Source organism: Cydia amplana, chromosome 14 (assembly GCF_948474715.1).
Source record: "Cydia amplana chromosome 14, ilCydAmpl1.1, whole genome shotgun sequence".
Lineage (NCBI taxonomy): Eukaryota > Metazoa > Arthropoda > Insecta > Lepidoptera > Tortricidae > Cydia > Cydia amplana.
In genome coordinates, this window is record NC_086082.1 from 9,329,867 (window position 1) to 9,355,801 (window position 25,935).

The 25,935-nt window shown below is 34.3% G+C and overlaps 1 protein-coding gene and 1 non-coding gene across 3 annotated transcripts in view; one reads left to right on the forward strand and one right to left on the reverse strand.

Moving 5' to 3' along the window:
* The window catches only part of LOC134654123 (synaptotagmin-15-like), a 78,509-nt gene that overhangs the window by 51,363 nt on the left and 1,211 nt on the right, over nucleotides 1–25,935 (forward strand). For both annotated transcript variants that reach the window (XM_063509565.1, XM_063509564.1), the window contains exons 6-11: nucleotides 935–1,023; nucleotides 2,129–2,253; nucleotides 3,214–3,307; nucleotides 8,022–8,189; nucleotides 9,749–9,856; nucleotides 11,995–12,211. In XM_063509565.1, coding sequence (XP_063365635.1) covers nucleotides 935–1,023; nucleotides 2,129–2,253; nucleotides 3,214–3,307; nucleotides 8,022–8,189; nucleotides 9,749–9,856; nucleotides 11,995–12,211 — 801 coding nt within the window. The remainder of the gene's footprint in view (nucleotides 1–934; nucleotides 1,024–2,128; nucleotides 2,254–3,213; nucleotides 3,308–8,021; nucleotides 8,190–9,748; nucleotides 9,857–11,994; nucleotides 12,212–25,935) is intronic.
* Nucleotides 20,592–20,664, reverse strand: Trnas-gga (transfer RNA serine (anticodon GGA)). Its single transcript has one exon. It is a non-coding gene; the product is annotated as a tRNA-Ser (tRNA).

The following is a 25,935-nucleotide window of genomic DNA, read 5'->3' on the forward strand; positions in this document are numbered from 1 at the left end:
TTTGTGGTTGTGTAAATGCCGAAGCCCCGAAAAATTTAATTTTAGTAATCACCTTGCCAATTTCATTATGAGACGGAAATTAAAGGTGTTAAATGCCAACGAGGTCTGTAATTTCGGCATCCATTATTACAATTAAATCGAGGAAATGAACTGTTTACATGGTGAAAACTCTGTTATTATTTGGTCGGAAATCGGCGGTTTGTACTAGGGTAGTTATTAAAACGTACGCTAGGCTAGTTATTAAGTATCAGGTATAGGGTTTTTCATGTAGCTTGGGTAGGATGATAGCTTATACAATTTATGCGTTTTAAGGTTATAAATTGTACGTAGATAAAAGCTGTCACCGCACACAAGCAATGTGAAAAATATTATAAAATATAACATATATTATTCTCAGATACGACATTTGTACCACTTCGTAATAATGGGTTTAGACCGAGAAATCTTCTACTTATACATAATATTGCTATTTGTATAAACTTGTGTAGGTATGCTTTATGTATTATAATAATTTTACTGTATAGTGTTTTAACGTCTTATATTTATTTATTTGTACATACATATAGTGCTAATTTCCCGAACTAGTGCAGGAAAGAGCACTTTCCGTGCGTATGTCGAATGTTTAAAGTGTTATATGTACTGTAAAACGTTGTACGATACACGTGCGAATAGGTAATTCGCAACTCGTGTCGATTTAAAACACACCCTTCGGTCGTGTTCACTCGTTTCGAATTTCCTCTTTTCCGCACTTATATCGTAAATAGCTATATTCTACAACATTGATAACCAGCAAAGTCATGATGGTATCTTTTGGCTGAATTATTCCGTCTTATCAATCTTGCCTACCCAAAGAAATAAAAAATACATTACTCCCGTTTCTTTACCTAATTTGGTATGAACCTGCTTAATGAAATTTTGTTATAATTTGTTTTAGCAAACACGGCCGACCTCGGAGTGTTGGACCCGTCTCTCTACAAATCGGATTGCCTCGACGAGGACCTGCTCTGGCCCGAGGGCCACGTGGTAATTCATTTATTCCTTTATGTAGCCATTCAATTAATTTCTGAAAATTCGATCAAGAATCTATAATTGGAAGGAAGTTAAAGAAATAGAACTTCGAAACATTTTCTCGCTTAAAATCTGATCCCACTCACTCACTCATATAAATAAATTTGTTTGACTAATGGCCTAAATCCACTGGTTGACTGATAAATAATGCATTGAGTCCGCCATTTGTAGTTCCATATAATGTACAATAAAAACAAAAAAAATGAACACTGATAGTATATAAATCTATGCGCTTCATTGTTCAAACAATTGAATCCCTTTCAAAAGTTTGTTTTACGAATATTTAATAAACGAAGAATTTTATTGTTTCTACTCTGTAATTGAGGAAAAGTAAAAATATAAAAAAAAACTTTAATTGTCCATATCACATTTTTGTAATCTCAAACCATAAAACAAAACATAATGTTTCCACAGCCATACGTTATGAAAGTTGCGTGCCTTATGAATATTTATACATAATGCCAACGTGACGGTTTTTATTGTTTCCTCTACGACTTTCATGTAGATAAAGCGCTCTAACAACTTTTTGTTCCAACGACGCAAAGGCAGAGTAACGTTTACTAAATAATTCATCGCACCTTTGCAGAGCTCTGCGTTTTTTTTTTCAAACAAATCTTTTCATTGACTAGGTAGGTATCTACTAAATACAGCATTTCAGAGGTCGTTATTGTTTAGTAAATGACCTGTCAGAAGCTGATTGAAATACCGATGCGTAAGCGTAAATCGTAAAACAGAATAACCTTAATCCCTCCGCGAATTCCGGTTCTCTAAATTCGTGTGTGTTTACACACGAATTTAGTTGAGTGTAAACTTGTGTGTGTGTGTAAACTGATAAACTTCCAATATATTTATGATAATAGGCCTGTAAAAAAAAGAGTTCCACACTCCAGTGCTATTTGCACTCCAATTGATTGGTGAATCAAGCGCATATTGTAACTTGTCGTGTTGCATATTGTGACAGTATTTTTATGACGCCATGTTTGGACGCGCTGTGTCAATAATTTTGCGCCATGAGTGATGTTCCCAGTCACGTGATAACCTTTCGTTTTAATTTCCCTAGGGGCGAGTGTGGTTCACGCTGAAGTACGAGTCCAGCACAGAGAGACTTCAGGTGCACATTTTGAAGGTGAAACATCTGCCATCTCGCACCCCTGCTCTTGCCAATGCCTGCGATCCGTATGTAAAGTAAGTATTATATTGAATAAGCACTGCTCTATGTGCAGTTCCGTTGTATGACGTACTCGTATGTCATACGCGAATATCAGGCGTATTCAAATTTTAATTTTTTGAAGTAAAGCAAGATAAGCAGAGAACTAGAAAGCAGTACCACAGAATAAATAATAGTACTAAGTACAGAAGACTCACTCTCTAACAAAACGCGTCTGTTACGATCAGCACAGATATGGCCGCTAGGTGGTGACAGCGCCACGCGCGGCTTATGGCTTTCCCCAAAATTGGGGCGGAACGGTTGTACTTTTAGCTACCTGTAGCAAAGCGACGAAATCGCGGAGTGAGACACGCCTGGCAGTACAGAAATAAACTATTGGTCCCAAGATGCAATTTAGAAATGTATAAAAATAGCCCACACTACAATTATATAGTAATCACTAATAAGATTCCAAATTCCATTAAACAAGAACCTCGATATGCAGTATTTAAAAACAGGCTAAAAAAATATTAATTGAAAAATGTTATTACTCTGGAAAGGATTTTATTGACGATGATAATTTATTACAAACCTAATTTAATTATACAATTGTATTTGGACTTTGATAAGTATTAGATCTAATTCATTTTTGATTGCATGAAATTATATTTGTTTTAACTTAATTTAATTGAATTTATTATTTTTAATTTGCGTTATTTCTAATTTAATTCTATTTACTGTTGTTTTAATTTAAATCATTTTGTTTTAATGTATTCGAATTTGTCTTCACGTAATTTAATTAGTTTTTTATTAGTTTTAAGTATGTTGTGTGCCCTAGCAGGGTGTCATGGACCGACATTATTTGATTTTACAATAAATAAATGAAATAATTATAGTATTATAATCACTTCATAATCTATCACATTTAATCTACTGATAATTTGATAAAATATACACCTATATGCAATAAAATAGTAGTAAAATATTATTGTTGACAGGATCCAACTGATGCCAGACGAGAGGAGAGTTCTTCAAACCAAGCAAAAGAAGAAATCATGCAACCCAATGTTTGACGAGACGTTCGTCTATCAAGTGAGTTTTAAAATTAATAAATAAATAAATATTAATGGACATTTTTACACAAATTGACTAAGCCCCACGGTAAGCTCGAGAAGGCTTGTGTTGTGGGTACTCAGACAACGATAGATATAATATACAAATTTTGTTAATACAATCATGACTCAGGAACAAATATATATCTGTGCTCATCACTCAAATAAATACCCTTACTGGGATTCGAACCCAGGACCGCGCCTTCACAGGCAGGGTCACTACCCACTAGGCCAGACCGGTCGTCAAAATTTAATTCCGTTTTTTGGAAAATATCAGACAGTTGGAACATCAAAAAAGTAGCCTACTACTCGTATAACCTAGCTTATTGTTATTGATGTATTATTGTAATTTTGTTAAAGGAGGAGGGGGGCGTTTTTTTTTGTTGTCCCCTACACTTTTTTTTTCAAATTTGGGATTTTTTAAGTTATTTTTACTCAGAATCACGAGCTCTTTCTATCCTAATAGGAGAAAAAAGTGTCCTAAGGTTTTTATTTCCATTACGTCACCATTTTTCATAGACTTTGTATGGCGGTCGCGGAATGGAAAGATCAAAAAATGTATGGAAATTTTGGGACACTTTTTTTCTCCTATTAGGATAGAAAGAGCTCGTGATTCTAAGTAGAAATAACAAAAAAAAAATCCCAAATTTTAAAAAAAAAGTGTAGGGGACAACAAAAAAAAACGCCCGGGGATGGATGACCGCTTCGCTAATATATCAAATATCAAATATCAACATTTATTCAGCAAATAGGCCACAAGGGCACTTTTACACGTCAATATGGAATTTACATACAGCAAAAATAAACACATCAATAATTATAAAATACAACTAAGCCGTAAATATCAAATCAAACTAACATAGAGATGTATAAAGCCTCTAAATGTCGAATTACAAAAAAACGCAAAAACGCAATAGTATTGAAAAAAAAAACACAAAGATACAAAAACTATAATCTTAAATTATTTAGAGATGTAAATGTCTGTAAGTGTCATCATAACTAAAAGATTATATAGTAGTTAATCAAATTATCCTTAGAGATGTATAGGGTCTCCAAGAGTCAAAATCCTGTATACCTAATTAAAACATTCATTAAATTAAAGAAAATGATAGTAAAAATAAAATAGCATACGAGAACCGAATGAGGTGTGTCCATGTACACAAACTACATGCTAACAAACGTTGTCCTCATTTGCCTCCCTATACGAGTATATTGACATTATGAAAAAAAAAACAATTTACTGTATATGTATTAACCATAGCCATGTAAATAACAATGGGGTTGTTTAACTTTTTTCGGCTTTTTTTAAAGCATTTAAGGTTTATATTCATTTAAAAATCGAATAATATCAAGCGATGGGACATAGGGGTATAGGGGGAATTGTAGTATGTATATTTACTACAATACCGTATACCATATCCCTATCCATATCAAGTTGCGTAAAAATATTATATATAATATAATTTGAATATACACAGAGGAAAATGGCGACTACGTTTACATAGAGTAGCGGTCACGTGCCTTCATCCCCTTTCGTCTTAAATCCTCAGTGCTGTCTCGTGCTACTTAAGTGATACAAAGTTAGCGACGTGCGTGTTTAATACCTATGTATTAAACTAGCCAGTAACACTATTCGCCATCTAGGTACTTTGTAACTCGGATTATTTTGTATTCTGTTTGTTTTGGAATTATAAACACTCCACAAGCGTTAATGCATGGCTGTTACCCGTATAAATAATAATACTTACTGGTTGACCAAACCAGAGTTACGCAAAAGGTTAATGTATTTTGCGATGTTGCCTTTATATCTGAGTATGGTATGACATCAAATGCATTCTTTCAACATTGTAAACACAAACGTAATATATATCAAAGGAATTAAAATGTACCGTGTAATTAAACGCCTTTGTTGGTTTGGTTGGTTTGTTTTAATAATCGTTACAAAGTGGCGACTACACACGGTCGGCTTAATATGCTGTAATTAACACCGTTACCACCACTCGCCAGGTTGACCTGTTTTTATAGTGCAGAAAGTACCAATTACGTAAGTAGGTAGGTACAAACGTGACACACGGAAATCATCATCGTCGGAATCATTAAATTAACAAAGAATGTTGATGTAACGTGATTGGCTAATCTCAGTAAATAAAAGACAAGATTACAAAAGAAAAACGCAAAACAATAGAGACCATGTTATTTACATACAATACAAGTCTAAGTTAGATATCCTACGTTTGTTTTGTCGAAGCTTAAATTGAATTTTTCTACTCGTCGACTGCAATGCTTGAATTAAGACTTCGTATACCAAAGTGAAATCGCATACTTTTTTCACTATGGGACCCCAACTCAACTATAATATTTATTTCGATACAGTTTCGTCAACTATAATATTCATTTTTTGTTGACTCGTAGAAAAAGTATTGTATACAATAGTGATATAATCAAGCTTTTCAATCTCGTACCTTTACTTAGGCAACTCAGCAAGCTTCGTTGCCTAAACACGGTACTCGACTGAAAAGCTCTCCATTATATCACGATTGTATAAAATACTATTATTCTCCCGGTGCCAATTTCCCATACTTGTGCTTTCATATGGAGGTAAAGAACCTCATTCGGTAATCTGATCACGTTTTTCCGTTTTTCTACCGTTCGATTCAAAAGAAAACGGCAAAGGTCACACTTTCATTGAGAGGGGCGATAGGTGGGAGACCTACCTGACATAAGTACATTTCATTCGTGATCTAGGTATGATTACGGATACTTCTATGGATTCATTTACGCTTTTATTGTTTTTAAGTTTACTTAAATAGTTAACTCATAATTACGCACTCGACTTGTACTTAAAACAACGCCAATTATATTTCAGTAGCAGTATTTATGTACAAGACCGTTTGTAAATTGACAAATAAAAAATAACGCAAATTATATTGAAAAAATATTGCGTCTTTGTATCACAGGATTTAGGACCTCACGTCTTCAATAAACTTTTCGGCTTATCTTATTGTGGAACGCATATTTTTGTCTAGGCTGTAGATTCTCTCATAATACATAATTGTTTCTTTTACATTAAGTGCACTTTATAAAGGCAACATGATCAATTTAAATGCGGGTTTTCATTTAATAAGAAACTTCTGCTGCAAAGTATAGATATGATTTAGGAATAAATTGTATTATTATTTTAATATCGCGTATATAATGAAAGGAAAGCTGCTTTGTCATAGCGGTTAATTAATTTATACATATTTCTATTTTAAAAGTAAATACTTATAGTTATTTATATTGATTAACTAAAAACTACGATGAGATGCGTATTTCGCATGACATAATATAATGAATTTAAACACATTTATATTAGGAGTAGCAGCTATATACACCTGCGTCAAATCACCCTTTGTGAGCAGGTATGATGCCAAAAATAAAACATTTACTTCAACCTCTCATGTCATAATTCAAAGGTTTTAGATCTGTAAAACAACGTTTACGCCCACATACAGTTCTTTCAGAAATCAAAAATCAGAAATGTATTTGCTTAAAACACGGTCAGTACAAAGGTATACAGATGTATTAAGTTCCACATGCTTTTGAATTGTTTTTAGCCAACAATATGTATATATAGAATTGAAATACGAGTTTGATAGATTGATCGAGTTGCGTGATATGACAAGCAAAATGATTGCTACGAAAGTTATACATATATTAATCACGAAATGTATTTAGAGCTATACCTGTCTGTATACCTAAATAAAATAAAACAAAATATCAATTAAGTAGTATAATATTTTAAGCTTTAAGTTTTGGTAATATTGACTAGAAAAAATGTAGATACCAACATACAATATTTGAATTATATATGTTGTATAAAAATATGTTCAAACTTAAAACTAAAAGTATCTGGGGGTCTGATCACCAAAAACATTTTCATGTAAAATGTTGCCAAGACGAAACCATAAGGCTCGCACTGACAAAAAGTTATCAGATCTCTTGTAGAGCCAAGCTTCTTACTCTACAAGCCCTAACTTCACAGACTCTACACCTTGGTCAAAATATGTGGCTTGGCCGTTTCGTTACCATAAGAACTATTTTATAATAAAAAATAATGAATAGTGAATACATTTTTCACCTCACGCCCATGGGACGAAACGGTCAAGCCACATATTTTGACTAAGGTGTAGAGTCTGTGAAGTTAGGGCTTGTAGAGTTAGAAGCTTGGCTCTACAAGAGATCTGATAACTTTTTGTCAGTGCGAGCCTTATGGTTTCGTCTTGGCAACATTTTACATGAAAATGTTTTTGGTGGGATCCATTTTACAGTATTTACTATCCAAGTAATTTTAATTATTTCTCATTAAAAGTTTAAGGTATTCGGCATTGTTTGAACAGTCAAAGTCTAATTACTCGGTTTATCAGGCTGGGTCATTAAATAACACTAACATTTACTCACTAAGAGACTATGTAATGTGATGTACAATTGTACATATAAATCTTACAAACTTCAGCTATATTTATTATTATTTAACAGGCCATGTCTACACAATGACAGATTAAATATTAATCATTAGTTCAGTACTTGAGGTGTTATCTTGGCTTATAGGCCGCAGTATACACTATACACGTGCTCTCTGAAAAATATAGGTAGGTATTATGGATGGATTTGTCCTTGTCATAAAATTTCCTAAATGCAAGCAAAACCCCCAGATCCCGCCTGGAAAACTGGACGGGCTTACACTGAAGCTGTCAGTTCTGGACTCTGGCCGAGTGGGCAAAGGAAAGCAGCTTATTGGACACGTCATCCTGCCGCTGTCTGAGCTCGAGGGCATTGCTCCTGACGAAGAACCACAGCTTTATAAAATGGATATTGAAAAGGTACAATAGGCTAGATGACAAATTTTCATTTATCGCTGGGTGAGAATACGTTTGTGCCATACGCCACTTACATTGGTTTACAGGAGAGCGAAAAGAAGCAAAAAAAATTTTTTCTCAAAAAGTTTTACATTTAGGAAATAGGTATTGAACTTATTTATCATTTAGGCACATATGTTTACTATTTATATTACTATACAAATAGTGAATATAGTGGTAATCATGAAATAAAAGCACTTGTATTATTGCCATATCCGTTTTTGATGAGTAAATGTTAAACGTACAATGTATGATATGACACAAAAGTTTTGGATATGTCACACTTTTGTGATAATTTTCTGTTAACAGAGTGTAATTATCCCATAGTAAAATGCGGATATGGCACAACATTTTTGAAAAATATGTTTTTCCAAAAACCGATTAGTGTCAATTATAGCATAATTTTTTGTTGTTTTAGAAATCATTAAAAAACGATTTTGCTCAAAAATGGATATGGCACAAACGTATTCTCACCCGGCGTTATGGTACCAATCAATCAGGTTTGTTTTTAGGATCAAATGTCTATATGGGACCTATTGCATTAAAGCAATACAAAAGTCAGAAATGATAGTTAAAGTCCGACAGTCGTACTTCACTCGCGAAACGCCCCTAACAAATCGTTATGTGAACGTGACGTCAAGGTCACTGAGAGCGCATCTTGAAGTATGAATTGCATTTTTGTGTGTGAAATATTGCGTTTATGTATATAATAGTTGCTATACTATCTTTTTTTGGATAAAATGTGAGGAATCCAATGGTATCCTTACTTATTTCGTTTTTGAAAGTAAAAAAAAAAAAAAACTTTAATTTTGAAACTTTCACTGTGCTGTATTTTTGTATTATTTCCATATATTTTTTTAATATCTACAATATTGTGATAAATTGCTCATTTGCTATCTACTTATTTTACTAGATTTTGTTATATGATTCAACATGTGTCATCATCCCTATACAATATTCAACACTTGTATCATATGATCCCCTAACAGAAAATTGATACCTTTGTACAATAATCGTGTATAAAATAATATAATTACAATCTACCTATTGTAGTAACAGTAGCTTGATAAGAACACACCTCTTTTTTGGCATGAGAATAGTCACCTGCAATAATAGATTACTCTTCAAAGGCCGCAAAAATATGTGACACGCTCTTACGGCTCCACAAATAAGATTGTGCCAGATATTTTTTGCGGCCATCGTTGTGTAACATATAATTGTAGATGACTACCAGCCTAGAGCGTACTACCCTTGGCCAAAATAGATATTTGAATGGATATTTTTTTATGTTGACGTCATTAGTCGTATTTATTCCTAAGGACAACATCATGGTACCCAACATTGTTTATCAGTTATCAAATTACCACTGCTTCCACCTAAAACATGACCTAAAACATCACATAAAATAGAGTCGGAATTTGTATAAGCTTGGAGGATTTCAACTCTAATAATTACTTCCAAAACTCTTTGGAAGTACGAGTAATCAAAGATTATTCGTGATAACAGTGTTTACTTTGAAACAGGAACTTCAAGAACCGACATCGGACTTAGGTGAAATATTGGTGTCTCTACTTTACAACGAGAATCTACATCGGCTCACAGTCACAGTCATAGAAGTCAAAGGGTTAAAGGTAAATTCATTTTAACCTTTTAAATTTTATATGCTTTAAATTTCAATTAAAACTGCCCACCTGATAATAATCTAGCTTTTAACGGATTAAAACATGAGCATTTCGAGTAAAATATGCTCCATTTTGGAGTTATAACTTGGTAGTAGGTAATGGTAGTGTTTAGGTACTAAACATATATAGTCTTTAAAGAGGAAATTTCACTTAAGGGAAAAGAGTAGGCTCAGTGGAAACGCGCCATGAGATCTACCAGTGTTTTATCGTCACTAAATCTTAGTTCACATACACATTCAGGGACGCCCAAACTTTCGTTTTAGCTTTACACCACTTACATTAAAGTTAATTTTGTTGCCTAGATAGATTAAGCAGAAAGTTTTGGTAGTATCAAGGAGGTCCCTGTTTTCGTTATCGGTTAGGTACCGGAATCTTATAAAACTGCCACGACTCTTCTTATAGGTACATTTTATTTGAAGTCGTCAGCAATTTGTTAAATCTAATTTTGGAATATTCAGAAATGTGTAGCTGTTGGGTAAAATTTGTAATGTAGGCAACCGGTAAATTTTAATTCCCTTTGTACGTGTTTTGATTACGGTATATGATGTACACGGTTATCAAACTAATGTGGATCCGCACGCCGCTTCGGTGTGTGAGCCAGGCAGCGCTATGGGCGTCAGGGATCGGATACCGGTATTTTTTGTATGGGAATGGAAACGGTATTTTTTCGTTCTTTGCTAATTACTTCATTTCTAATTGGGCAATCTAATAATACGAAGTCGTGACCTAAAAACACAACTGAGTCCTACATTTCGAGTATAAAATAATTCGAAAAATATGGTTATTTCTAAGTTTTTGCAAAAAACCGGTTCCGATCCCTGATGGGCGTATACAGCGAGGTCGCACTCGTACACCGGAGCGGTGTACGGATACAGTCAGCAGCAGAAGTTGCTATGCGGGCGAGAAGTTTGAAATTACCTTGACACGCTCTTATTCTCTTAACAATAAATTCGCGTCAAGATCATTATGAACACCTAGCACGCTTAGCAACTTCTGCTGCTGACTGTACAATTTGGAGTCCGCCCCGTAGACTTTGTCTCTTCAAAATACAATGTGTTTGGTATGCCCTAGGGAACTGTTATTTTGTCATTTATTTAATTATAACGTCTCCTGTTACTTTATAAGAATTTGTATCTACGTACCATGCAGTCTGTGCTCTTATTTGTATTTTGTTGCCTTTGGGAATATACAGACGTAGACAAATATAAATTGTTAATTAAACAATTAGGCAATTAGGTAGATCATAAATTATAATTATGACACTTTACAAGTGGCAAATTGTAGTAATAGTTATTTTCGGTACAAGTGCGAAAAAGAGGAAATTCGAAACGAGTGGCGATAAATTAAAACACGACCGAAGGGAGTGTTTTAAATCGACACGAGTTGCGAATTACCTATTCGCACGTGTATCGAACAACGTTTTACAGTACTTAAGGCACTTTAAAGTTTCGACATACGCACGAAAAGTGCTATTTTACGCACTAGTGCGGAAAAGTAGCCCCATATGTACTGTAAAAACGTTTTTAAAACTCGTTAGTATGTAACAATTATGCAATCTTCTCTCCATGAGATAAGGTAAACCGTAATTACTACCACTGAAATGAATTAACTGGTAGACACTGGTAGTGTATTTTCATGTAGTTTCAGCAGTAGTTAATTATCCCTATGTCCATTTTCTTATAGTCACTCTTATTTATTTAAATCGCGTGCAAGAGGAAGAAATGAACAATAATTATACAGGTTGTTACATTTTATTTATGTTCGCCGCTGTGCTTATTTAAAACATAAGCATTTATTTTATATTTCCACACAAAGACAAAGCATCAAATAATACCTAATGTACCTAAACTCAACCATATTTTTCTAACTTATTCTTTATTTGTCTTTGTCGTTCGTTTGTTGTGAATTGTTGAAACACACTTATTTATTGCAGAAAACTGTTGGATGAGGACAGCGAATAAACAGGATATCCTGAATAATGAATCTGAATCTAAATGAATCTTATCCAAGCAGTTGAAACCCCTTTACTCAATTTTCCCATGTTATTCAACAATATATTAAAATAATAACAATATACCTTTGTTTAGCTCGACCCATCTGCAAGCAAACGCGAAATGGTAGTCCGCGTGACGCAGGAGCGCGCATGCCGCGGCGTCCGTGCGCGGCGAACAGCGGCCGTCGAGGTCGCCGACGACGGGAGTGCGACTGTTACAGAATGCTTCCACTTCAGACTGCGCGCGGACGAGCTACATACCACGAGTGTGACCGTGCAGGCATTGCAACCACACTCAGTTTATGCCAAAGGTAAAATATTTTCTAAGATTCATAAAGTGATAAATTTACCTTTCTTATTTTGCAACTTTACTTGTTTATTTTATTTTATTTATAGCTTAAAGTTTATTCTAACAGAACACTTGCCCTAATTGGTCTCTGGCCATTGGCCATTGAGTGACCTGACCAGTAAACTGCATGAAGAGACCGAGTGCGCAAACTTAACATACATATTCATCTTAGTTATTAAATATAGTAGAAAATATTAATGAAATTGCATTGCCACGGTCACTGACAAGTCTAATGACGCTTAAAGTTGTTTTATCGGACCAAGTTTGTTTTATTTGTTGCAAATGAGATAGATTTTCATTTTAATTATTCGTTACTTACTTACATTTTGTATTTTAATTGCCAAGAATCGTTTTTCTTACTGTTTTTCTAGCGAAATTTTAAAATAAAAATGTATCATAATACTGTTTGCTCATTTAGGGGATAAAAAAACGTGAACATCCATGCTATAGGATCAAATGCTATATTATCACCAAACGGCTACCTTACTCGAAAGTCATGCAACACAATACTTGAACAAGGGAAAACCTAGATTCCACTTTTAATAACTAGACCATGCTAAACCTTACCATGCAATGGTATGCAAAGCTAAAAACAACGGTTTTTAAAATAATAAAATGCTTTTTCATGCAAATGCCGTATTTGTGCAGGACTCACTAGCATACACAACCCAAACCCAATAAAAATATTGATCTGGAATTATAACTCCTCGTTTCAAATTCAGCTCTATATGGATAGAAATACGGCTCTGTTTTAATAGAAAAGAAAGCATTCAACAAGTTACGCTGTAAAACTGACGCTGCTGTGGTCTGTACTATTTTTGTCATAGTATTAGCAAATTAAACACTAAGTCGGTGTCCCAACAAAATAAGCTCGCATTTGTGTGGTAAGCTTATACATAATTTTACGTTAACCGTATTTTTCATAATAGGTTTTAGGTATAATTATGTTAAATTTGTGGACTGGGTTTTTAGTCCATCACTTTGAAGCGTGGTTATCCTATACCTAATTTGATAGAATATCAGACAAGTATTATGACACTTTGATTAGAGACGTCATTCTGTTTACATTTTTTACTTTGTTCTAATAACTTTTTTCATCGCAAATCATCGTAAAAATGAATTATAATATTTTTCTGATTTTAAAATCTGTTAAGTTTTGATATTGATATGATAATTGAGCCGTACTGCCGTATTCGAACTTCAAGATATTCACACGAGACGACACGTACTAGATCCATTTCCATTATATATCGTATAGATCCATACGTTATAGTTTAGATTTCAACTAGTTCTCTTTTGCAGCGCAATTCGGGCAACCAATGTCACTTTTACGATAGATCGTGTTAGATCTATTAGATGTGAATTAGATCTCTAAGTAATATCTTGTGGAAATCGTTCAATAGTATCTCCAGAATCGCGGAAATGTCAAATTTGACAGGTTAGATTTTAAACATATCGTTATCGTATCTTGGCGATGTCTAAAAGATATCTAATAGATGTCTATTACAAAATCCGAATCGGGCCCGTAGAGTCGTGTCATTTAATATCTCGTTATACTTATACCAACCCAAATAAACAGTACCAAAACTTGCAAAATAAAAAATACCGCTCAAGGTTAGATTCTACTATAACCAATTCCCATTCTTTTTTATATTTATTTGCAATAAAAATACCGAATCTAACACGTATTGACATGATAACATTTTAAAACATCGCATGATTACTAAATATTTGTGCAAGATTGCATAGGTACGATACGTTGATACCTCAAAATTTCCAAAACCACCCAAAACCATAAATATCTGACTTTGTTCAATCTGAAAGTTTGCAGGTAGGTTACACATCAAATACGCCACAAAGTTTGCACAAGTATATAACAATAATACACCACATATATTCCATGAATCGGTCCCTGATAAGGGTAAATATTTACTTGACGTGCACGTGTTTGATTCACAATCCTGGTAGTTTTGTATTCATAGTAATAGGTAGTCTACATCTTCATTGTAAAGGCAGGTATTTTTGAGATAGAGTTTACTTGAACCTTACTTGAGCCGAAACAAGATTTTGTTTAATTTGCTTGTCTTCACGAATTTTTTTATAATTATATAATTGTAAAACAAATGTATGAGAATTATATGAAGACATTATTCATAGGGTAAAAATTATGCGATATTGAATACTTTTTTATAAACTTACATAATTTTAAATAAAGTTCTCTAAAATAATTTGCAAATGTAATAATCAAGAAAAGGTTTGAAAGAAGTAAGTAAAAGTTATGACCGTTTCTTTTATTTTTTGCTACTTTTGTGTTATTTCTACTCAGAATCACCAGCTCTTTCGATAATGGGATAAAAAAATGTCCCAAAGTCTTTTTTCCTATTGTGTTACTATTTCCCCATATACTTTGTATGGCGGTAACAAAAATGAAAGTTTGAAATATGTATGGAAATTTTAGGAGACTTTTTTCTCCTATAAGGATGAAAAAGGGCTCGCGGACCTGACTAGAAATAACACAAATGTGGCAAAAAAGGTCAGAATATATCAAAATGGCAAAAAATAAAAGAAACACTCTTATACACATAACATAAGTGTAATTAAATTTAGACTCAATAGAAGCGGACTACGTTTATGTGGGATTGGCCGCCATCTCTCCCGATATCGCAAACAATATAAATCAATGGACGTGCTTATCGCGCGAGCAAAATAAATTCTACCTGTCCTGTCACTAGAGGATGTGTCCATGAATTAACTAATATGCGATTATATAAAATAAATTAAAATAAAGTTGAAGGATGCCTGCATTGTTTGCAATATCATATTATTAATAAACATTACAAACATAAATATGCCCGTGGTTAGTGCCTAATAATAATATTTAATTCGTCAGGGAAAATAACTGTTCCCTGATAATTTGAATTGTCTGTACATCCCTGAGGAATTATCTGAAAGATAACTGTCAAAACCAGTGAAATTTGTGGAACATCGGCTTTGAGCATGATTTATTAACCTGGTTTGCGAACTAGGTAATAAATGTCTAGGTTAATGCCTCGGCAGAAAAATATGACGACTCAAGTAATGATGATTAAGGGTAACAATTTTTACTAAAAATTTTTAACATCTTAATGGCATTAGGTAAATGCGAAGTTGTATAAAAATCTTAATTTAAGTACTTTACTATTATAAATATTCATAAGAGATCTGTAATTTCTAAAGTACAGTACATACTTATTAGGTATTTTATTACTCAACATTATGGACTAAGGTCAAGTGAGGTAAATGCAACTATGGGTTTATTGCGTCTCTCCGTTCGTTCTCGAATACGATTGGTCGAAACACCCTCTACTATTCAACGTTTCATTTCCAAGTAGCTCAGGCATGAAACGTTGCATAGTAGAGGGCGTTTCGACCAATCGTATTCGAGAAAGAACGGAGAGACGCAATAACCCCATAGTTGCATTTACCTCGCTTGACCTATAATATATGGAGTGTAATTATGAAATAATATTATTTAAGTAGACATCGTATTTTAATGACATTATACTTCTGTATGATTGCATTAGAGTAAACACAGTTTAATTAAGTTGAACCTTGAGAACACGGCAAGTTAAACGCGATTAAAACATAAATAACCTCTTCTCTATGAAATGAACACAATACACATAGCACAGGTTCATAAATCATAAGTACACCGTTCGCATCGAATGTAGATCTCTATGTTATAATAATTAAAATTCATAGCTGTGGATCACATGCAACAAAATGTGTGAAAATATTTGCAATTGTGTTAATATACGGAGAGGAAAATAGGGATAACCTTTTTGGGCGTTTTTTTTTGTTGTCCCCTACACTTTCTTTTCAAATTTGGGATTTTTTATGTTATTTCTACTCAAAATCACGAGCTCTTTCTATCCTAATGGGAGAAAAAAAGTGTCCTAAGGTTTTTTTTTATTTCCATTACGTCACCATTTTTCATAAACTTTGTATGGCGGTCGCGGAATGGAAAGATCGAAAAATGAATGGAAATTTTGGGACACTTTTTTTCTCCTATTAGGATAGAAAGAGCTCGTGATTCTGAGTAGAAATAACATAAAAAAATCCAAATTTGAAAAAAAAAGTGTAGGGGACAACAAAAAAAAACGCCCTTTTATGGTAAGGCAGTTTCGGGGCGGTCGTTCACTTTCGTCTTAAAAAATAACTTTTACGATTTAATTTTTCTTCTGGTACCACAATGTAATAATTTGTCTCTAATGTAACAACGCTTAACTAAAGATTTTATTTCTTTCAGCCTATATTACAATAAGTTATATAGTCTCAACTACGCCTAAATTGCAAGAAATATTAAAACTTTTTTTTTATTATTTTTAGAGTCGTTTTGGGAGTTCATCGTTTTCTAATCGTTGAAGCATATTTTGACACAAACTATCATTTTGTGAAAATAAAATGTATTTTTGACATCTTGATATATTGACAAAGCGCTCCAATAAAACATTTATGGACAGTTGACAGAGGCTTTTGAGCTTAAAATCAATTTTAACGGCTTGAACTTTCGAAATAGATCGATAACTTTTAACTCTAATTGAGTTTGACAAGCCATTTATTTAACGAGTTTAGTCTTTATTTTATTGATTTTATGATTGACAGTATTCTTAAGTTTCCAAGGTAGCAAGTGTTTTCAGGAAATGATGCGGTAATGAATATATTGTTTCATAAAAACAAGAGATGGTTAATTACAATATTGCGCTCTCCCTGAACAAGATTAACTCAAATGAGATGTACAAAGTTATAAATAAAATTATATTGTTAATTTCGTGAAGTGATTGCGCGTAACTTACAAAAGAGAAATTTAAATTAATTTCACTCATTAATTAGGGTTAAAATTCATGATTTATTTAAAGCTTAAATCAGAGCCCGATTCGGATTTTGAACTAGACATCTATTAGATGTCTATTAGACATCACCAAGATACGACAACGTCGACAAGATCTTGCCTGTCAAATTTGACATTTGTGCGATTCTGGAGATACTCTTGAACGATTTCCACAAGATATTATTACGATATTTTAACGTAAAAGTGACATTTGTTGCCCGAATTGAGCTAGAGAACTAGTTGAAATCTAAACTACAACGTATCTAGTTCATATCGTATCGTTCTCTACTCTAGAACGGATCTTGTTTTCCTAATACCGCGGTCATACTTGTTTTAATTTTGTATGCATCGAGAACAATATCGATAGTAGATAAATAACAGTATAACAGTAGATAAATATATAGGATGTAAACATATCACGGATTTTTATTGAACTTTACTTGAATGTACCTACCTACAGCCTACCTGCAGCAGGTAGTTGTATGTACCTTTCAGCTTTTCGCGCCCTGTTTTCTATGTTGTTCACCGCCACGTATAGGTATAAAAACAAAAACGTATTACTTATCTACGTTAAAAAGATATATCGTAAACCTTGCGTTTCTTCTGTATCGCTTGCACTTTACAGTGTTAAGTTTCCGCCTCATGAACGTAGACGTAACGTAGCAAAGGCTACGGCATAGTGTTGCCTACGCCGTAGTAACCACAGGCAATAATTACAGTGGCTCCTAGTCCTGCGCCACACCAACGTATGTACATGCAATTACTATTGCCAAGTTAACAGAGATTGTACCTTATTCCTATAGCCTAGGAATTCTCTTTAGTCTAACACCATCTGGCCGTTTAATGTCACACTATGCAAGCATTAGCTGAACCTAATTAAGTAGAGACTTTATGAACGCCATAACTGTTTTAATGACCACAATAATAAGATAAAATGGCATTTTTCATAGCTTTAGCTAGTTGGTAAAAAAGATTGTACATGAACATGCACTTATGCCAATCATCATTACCGCTGATACCTAATCTATTCGAATGAATAGAAGACCTTTATAAAATAGTATATAGGAATACTGTGTTCTTAACCAAGAGGAAATATTTTTTTCACGTTCATGACATAAAACTGGGAAATAATATCATGTTTCGCTTTAGCGAGATACGCCAGCAATCGATTTTTATAGGACAATATTGAATATTTAGGATATTATTGGTTTTCGGGAAAAAGCCTTATTACTAAACGGCATAGCTTTACTCGCCGTTTTATATCTACCTAAATGGGCGTTTTCAAATAAATATCGAAACCTGATTCTTTCAAATCTGGACATTCTTGGGCTCATTCTACTCAGAATCGACAGCATTCTCCATCTTTCCATTAAAAAAAGATGTCCCAAAATGTCCATTCCATTACGTCACGTTTTATTATGAGAAAATTTTTCACTTGTATGGACGTGACGTAGTGGAATGTACAATTTTCATACAAATTTTTGGAACAAGTTTTTTATCATCAGGATTTAATATGCTAGTGTTTCTGAGTTGAAAGAACCCAAAAACACCAGGATCCGTGAGAATCGGGTTTTCAATATTTATTTTAGAAAACGCCCAAATAACACAATTTCTAGCTGGCGGTTCGCTATTCAGCTTTTATAGTATTTTATAGTTTAGTGCAGGATGTCCAATACATCCTCAGGGAGATACTTGCGAAGCCATAATGGGAGAAGTTCTTGCATTAGAGCGCCATTTCTTTGTACAAAGTTTATTAAAACTTAAATGATTGACTTCTCGACACTTACAAGCGTTTTTTTACTTTTTTTTTTATTAAATAAAATTGAATTTCTTTTTTTGTTTTCTTAAGCACTATGCCACTTCAAGTAGTGCTTAAAGTATCCAAATTATAGGCTGCAAATAGAAGCATTTTTTTATTTAGTTTTCCTCATTTTAATACAACTAGGTGATTAGGAAATAAATAAGGGAAAAGTCTTGTACTGAGATGTATGTACTGAAAAAATAGATTTTCGGTTTATGAAATGATGACTTAGGAAAATCCTAAGCTGCAGTATTAGTTTTTACTATAACGCAGTTGAAAGAAGACGTGCAATTTAAAATTATATTTAATAATAAATTATTTAAATTGTAATATTACTTGCAAAATTGTTATGGGTCTGCTCTTGCTGTATAATTTAATATTATGAAGCGTACATGGATGCCTCGAGCAATCTTAAAATAATTAGGTATGATCATGAATAGGACGCCGTCTTCTTTACTCGATTTGTTATATTAATGGATTGAATAATTTAATTAAAGGCTTCTGGGCCGACTTAGCGATAAAATGACTATTACGTAAGAAGGCCGGAAAGGCCCAGAATATTGACTTGATATAATTCACTTCAAAGAGGAATAGATAATTAAGCAATGTACATAGCAAATTTGTTAGTAGGTATTCTAAAAGCATTAATTTAGCTTTTATTTATAAAATTATTATATTCCCAAAAGCAAAATTGGACACTTCGCCATTTACCTCATTGCCATTGATTTTGCTTTGATGTCATTAAAACAAGAAGATTTTCCTCAAGTTCTGTTTTCAAAGACTGGTATAAATGAGACCATATACACAATTTGGGAACAAACCAAATTATTTTATTAAATATTTTGATTTGTGTTTTTTAAGTAGTCACACTACTACGAGTATATGTAAACTATATGACTATAGACTATGAGACTATTTTTGCAAGAAATAAAGTAGGTACTTCTAATTGGTTTTTATTTCCATAATTTACGTGTACACTTTATTTAAACTTGATCTATATTCATTATTTAGGATATCATTGGCTTTCATGGTAGGTTTCAAAATTGTAGTCAAGTAGAAGACATTATAAAAAATTCGTTCGTTCAAATGACGCTTTGACGTTTACCGATTTTAATATGATTACTTAGACTTCCGCTGCGCCATCGCCGGTGCAACTTTATCATTTTAGCTCAAAAGCTTATTAAATTACATTTACCGCTTCACCACACATCACCACACATCGGACCACCCTTTTCACGGTTAAAATTGACGGGATGTAAATAAAATAAAATAAATAAATAAAATAAAAATAACATATAACCAGGATGACACGAACAGTCATTAAAATTGTTCGTCAACAAATATAAGGCCAATTCGAACGTACATTGACATCACAATGATATCTAAATAACGTCATTTGGCTGTCACGGCACGAGTAAAATGCATGATATACTGGGTAGAATATTTCTAGAGACTGAGCTGAAAGGATAGTGTTATCTAAGTGATCTACAATCTATATGATTGACATCAGTTAGATGTAATTCTAATATCAGTCTACGTTCGAATTGGCCTGTTAGTTATCGTGCATTTTTCTCGTACTTGCCGGTACATGTATTGGCGCGAGCCAGACACACGACATCATAAACTGAAATAGATGTCATATATTAAATAAAATGTGACGAAGCCCTCCAGTGGTGGAGGCCGGATTCGAACCGGCGTCTTTAGCAATCCGGGCTAACGCCTTGAACCCCTTGGCCACCCCGCCACAGTGGAACACGTCCCAATTTCTCGACTATATGCCATCTTACTAAGACTAGGCGTCTTTGACCAACTCTAAGGGCAAGCAATAGGCGCTTACAGCTCCTGTACGAATTCCTTACGAAAATAAATAAATAGTAAATGACATAATTTAGATATCATTCTGTCAATGCACGTTCGAATTGGCCTGTTCCATCGGCTTGTTATTGCAAACATACCTTCAATGGCTCGCGTGTGTATACGCTCAGTTGATTGATTACCAGCCGCCATGTTTTAGCCGATAGATCAAATTGTTTATGACCTACATTTCATAAATAACGCTGAATCTTATCAGAGTTAACCTGCACAGTTAGACAAGTAGATAAATAAAACAGAAATAAGTTTTACTTAAATACAAATGCGAACTTATTCCTTATTAAAGAACTTCTTAACAAACATGTGTGAATGTATCAAGTAAAGTATCATAAAATAAATACACGTAAAGTGCTACTTTGCGGCTGAAACCTGATAAATAGATTAAAAAAATATATATTATAGTTGTAATATATTACAAAACCGTTGTATTGAATGTTGCCTGTTTATTAATTAGACAGACTGATTCAACAACCTAACCTAGAGAAAATCTTCAGCGGATAATCTAAAATCGATTAATTAGCCACCAGACAGCCAATCTCCCTTCAATCAGAACCCAGTAAAAATGTTATTACTTAATGGTAAAACAAACAAGATATATACGTAGGTACAGTGGTATTACTAAAATAAATTAAAAACTAACTTAAATCTAAAATAGACCCTTGAGGCATTGTACCAAGGATGCTGGCGACATTTCCTCGCTGTATCGCAATGCTGATACGTTGGTATGCTGGTAACTTTGAGGTAGACCATTAATTAGACAAGTATTAATACATCAGATTTTTTTTAAATATTTATTTAAATCCTAATCATGTACATACACATGATTAGGCACACACACACGTGTTAAACATCTAATCAGACTTGTTAGGAGTACCTAACACGAATCAACAGCAGAGGTTGCTAAGGGTTTCTGATTAAATTAAAATGAACAGCAACGGAGTCCGATTCAGATTTAACAATATGTTACGGTTTTGATCTTTTGCTCACGCTGATTGGTGCATGCGAAATGAAGTGAAAGTCGTGCTTGAGATGCACGCCAATCACTAATACGACCGTCAAGGTCGTATCAAAACCAGTTCATAAGTATAACAAATTATTAAAATAGAATCAACCTCACGCTTTTAATCTTGTAACAATTAAATTTCTGATGCTGACTGTACACATTCGAGGATACTAAAATTAGAAAAATAGTAAACGAGTTTCTCGCTTCAGCATTAGGTAGTATTTAACCGTACCACTAGTAAAATAATTTTATTTTCAAAATTATTTTGTTAGGTATCACTAGATATGAGCGCCGCGCCGGCGCGCCGCCGCCGCCGACAAAATTTTCGCGCCGCCGCCGCCGACGCTGCGCTATCGGCGTGGCATCGGCGTGACCTTGGTAGTTACTACTGCTTTCAGAATCAGATAATATATTTTTAATCCAGTTTAGATCATTAACGGCGCCACTTCGAATAGTTTATAGGCATTCAAAGGGTATTTTAGGCCCATATAATTCAAAAATATCGAAGGCAAATGCAAACTTATCTGTCTAGTAACCGCGCTACTAGTCTTGGGGAAACGAAATTATTTAATATCAATTTTAACATCAATATGCTTGTAACCCCCAATTTAGACTCTCGCGCGGGCCACGAGACGAGCCGCGAGCCGCGCCACGAGACGCGAGTCCACCGCTTACACTCGCGTTCGGCTTGTCATTCGGTTATAAACCTTATGCCGTGCCGTTAGTGTTTAAATTATATTAGCTCGACGAGCTTGCGAGCCACGAGACGAGCCGCGAGCCCACCGCTTACACTCGCGTCTCGTGGCGCGGCTCGCGGCTCGTCTCGTGGCTCGCGCGAGAGTCTAATCCGCCTAGAATAAACATACTGATTTCCTTCCATTTTTATTGTGGAACGTTCCACATTACAATTTATAGATTGTATATATACACTAGACATGTCAATCACAATGAAAAAATTTACTGTGATCAACTCTAGCTAACGTGAGACTCGAACCCACATCTTTGGATTACCGATCCAATGCATAACTAATTTTGCCAGCTAACCATCCGTCATTTACCGCGAATTTAACCATTGCAAGCATGGTTAAACGTTTTTAAAAGGTATAAAATGAGGTTAATTTTGAGATATTAAGCGTTTCCACGTCCAAATGTCCGGCCGTTGGCTTCACATGGAAGAGCGTCGGAATCGGGTCTCAATTAAACTTGGCCACTGTTGAAATTTCAAGCTTTGCTCTCTCGCAGCTCAATCTTTGGCCTTGCACCGCTCGCATGGAATTAAGCCGTTATCTGAACCTGCAAGTTTTTGGCCCTGTTTGGAGCTCAACTTTCGGCCTGTTTTAAAACGCTTGAGCATTGGTCCTTATGCGATCTTAGCTCCATTTCAGCTCGGCCTTTGGCGTCGCACGAATGCGCCCGCAGGAAAGCTCCAGATCTTTAACACTATGGCTTCAGTCTTTATCGGCTTGCACCCTCGCTCTGCTCTCTTGCAGCTCGGCCTCGCACAGAAGCGCGCCGCAATCGGCGCTCCAGGCGTTCAGCCGTCAGCCAAGCTTACACTTGGCGTTCGATTCTTAGCTGTATGCTTACCTGCAGCTCATCCTCTGGCCTCGCATTGGGAGGCGTCGAAATCAAGTCTTCGGTGTTACATGGAGCTCGGCGTTGGGCCTCACTTTTTGACATAAATCGGTTTTGTTGGGTCTATATTGGTTAATGACGGAGCTCGTTTTTTTTTTGGACTGTCGACAAGACGTTTCCCTGATACAGTCAATCCGCAATTTTTACCTTAGCACAAAAGATAAGGGCCTCGCTAAGATCTTCCTGCCAAAGCCTCGCCATGATTAAGACCGCCTCTGATGCCGCGCGATACCGCTTATCCACAGTTTATACGATATCAATTTTTTTCGTACCATTATTCAATAAATTATCCTTGAAAATAAAAAATGCATTTATTTAATAACTTCCTTAGAGCAAAAACATGTTTTTTCGGTAAAATTTTGGTTAAAATTCTTTTTTCATTAATCGAAGGTGTTTCAAGGCCACGCCGCCGATTCGCCGCCGCCGCCGACCAATTTTGACCGGCGCGCCGCCGCCGGCTATATGCCTATCGGCGCTCATATCTAGGTATCACTAAAGCGCTTGACAAACAGCACATTATTTACATTATATACATTTTTAAAATCACGTGTCATATAATGTAAAGAAAGTTGATACCTAGTTGTTACACTTAAATTGTATATACAGATGTCAATCACAATAAAAAAAACAACGACGATCAACTCTGGTCAACGTGTAACTCGAACCCACTTTTTTGGTTTTTTTTTTCACGATAAATAAGGAAAAATTTTAACATTTAAGTTGTTACACTTGTTAGAAATCCTGCCACATCCCTCAAGAGTACTCCTACACGACAACTTGTTGCACAATCCACATCCGAATAGCAAGTCAAATAGCAACTTGAAAATCGTCGCTATATTTACTCAACCTCATATCTGCAACAATCATTTGATGGAAATGTCGCTTTTCTTTCATTCGGAATACGGGTGTTTTTGTCATCAAATGAGTGTTGCAGATACGATGTTGAGTAAGTATAGCGGCGAAATCCAATTTAATCCAAAGCTTTGCAGCAGAAAATTGTACACTGTCTGAAATAGCTCGTGAATCTTACTTAACAAGAAGACTAGAATCTATTATATAATGCGGAGAGCAGTTTCCCTTTACTTGATAATATTATTTTTACACAAAGTTTTTAGCATTCTGCGTTCGTCTGCTCTGGAATTTGTAATTCTCTATCCAGTACATATTAAGTAGAACAAAAATTCTTACTTAAAAATAAAAAGCTTTAGCCGTTTGTTTAATGCTGGAATTGATTATTTTTTAATTTTGAGTCATTCTTATTGATAAGCTTACATTATTTATTTAAAGATATATTATGTCTTCATATAATGATGATTTCCGTGTTAAAAACTGCCCTATATCCTTCCCCGTGATTCAAAACGATAATATATCATACCCAATTTCATCTAAATCAGTTCAGTCGTTTAATTGTGAAGTCGCAACAGACAAAAAGACAATCAGAGTTACTATCACATTCATTATACATATTATAATGATAGAATACAGAATAAGTTCATATTACAAGCGAAGAATTATAATTATAACTACTTATAGGTATCTAAACCTCAATCAATTTATTCAAATCTGAAATACCGACTAATAATAACTAGGCTTTGTGACATATGCTACGGTTTCAAGATTAGTCACGTCCATGTCATATTTGCAGCAACTGGAATTTTAGTATATAAATATAGACTGTGCTAACTACGAAGTAGGTGAATGAAATTGTTAGATCAAATACCGCAATTTCTTGAACCGTCTAAATGGGGCTTAAGAAATGTTATATTTATTGTTTCCTTGACTTAAAATCTTATTCTTTGTTGCAATATAAATTATATACTTAGCTAATTAAACGTTATAATTATAATATACTCTCCTTATAGCAATAAGCGACAAACATTGTAATATAAAAGATGGAACTTTTCCTGGCACAGGGTATATATTGGTCTAATTATTTAGGTGTACGTAATGTGTCACGTGAAAGGAATAGAAGGGACTATTCACATGTCCTTTCATTTAAGCCAGTCTAGACTCGACTACACCTAGCAATGTACTTAACTATACCTATGGATCATGAACCTTAACTTATATTAATTTGCTACTCGTATGTACCTAGTATTTAATTAGTCCATGTATGGCTCGCGGCTAACTCGTCATATTCTCTTTGAATCAAGTTCAAAGATATGTACTCTTTTATCGGTCTGAGTATAGTATTATAATAAATTCAAGTACGCAATTATAATAAAAAACATTTTAACCCTCATTACAAATAGTGTAGCTACAAGGTTTTTGAATTAGTACATTTATTGCCTCAGGTAAGATCGTCGTCGATGATCTGTTCATATTTTTGTTGTTTGTTTTTGTACATTTTAAATTTAATTCGTGATTAAATAATTGCAATCAATTTATTTGAGAATTATGAGTACCTAATACCTATGTTTCAAGCTAAAATATTTTCGTTGAATAACACATTACTGTTGATTTACCTACTTACATGAAAACCTATTTCTAGTTTGGGGCTGACAA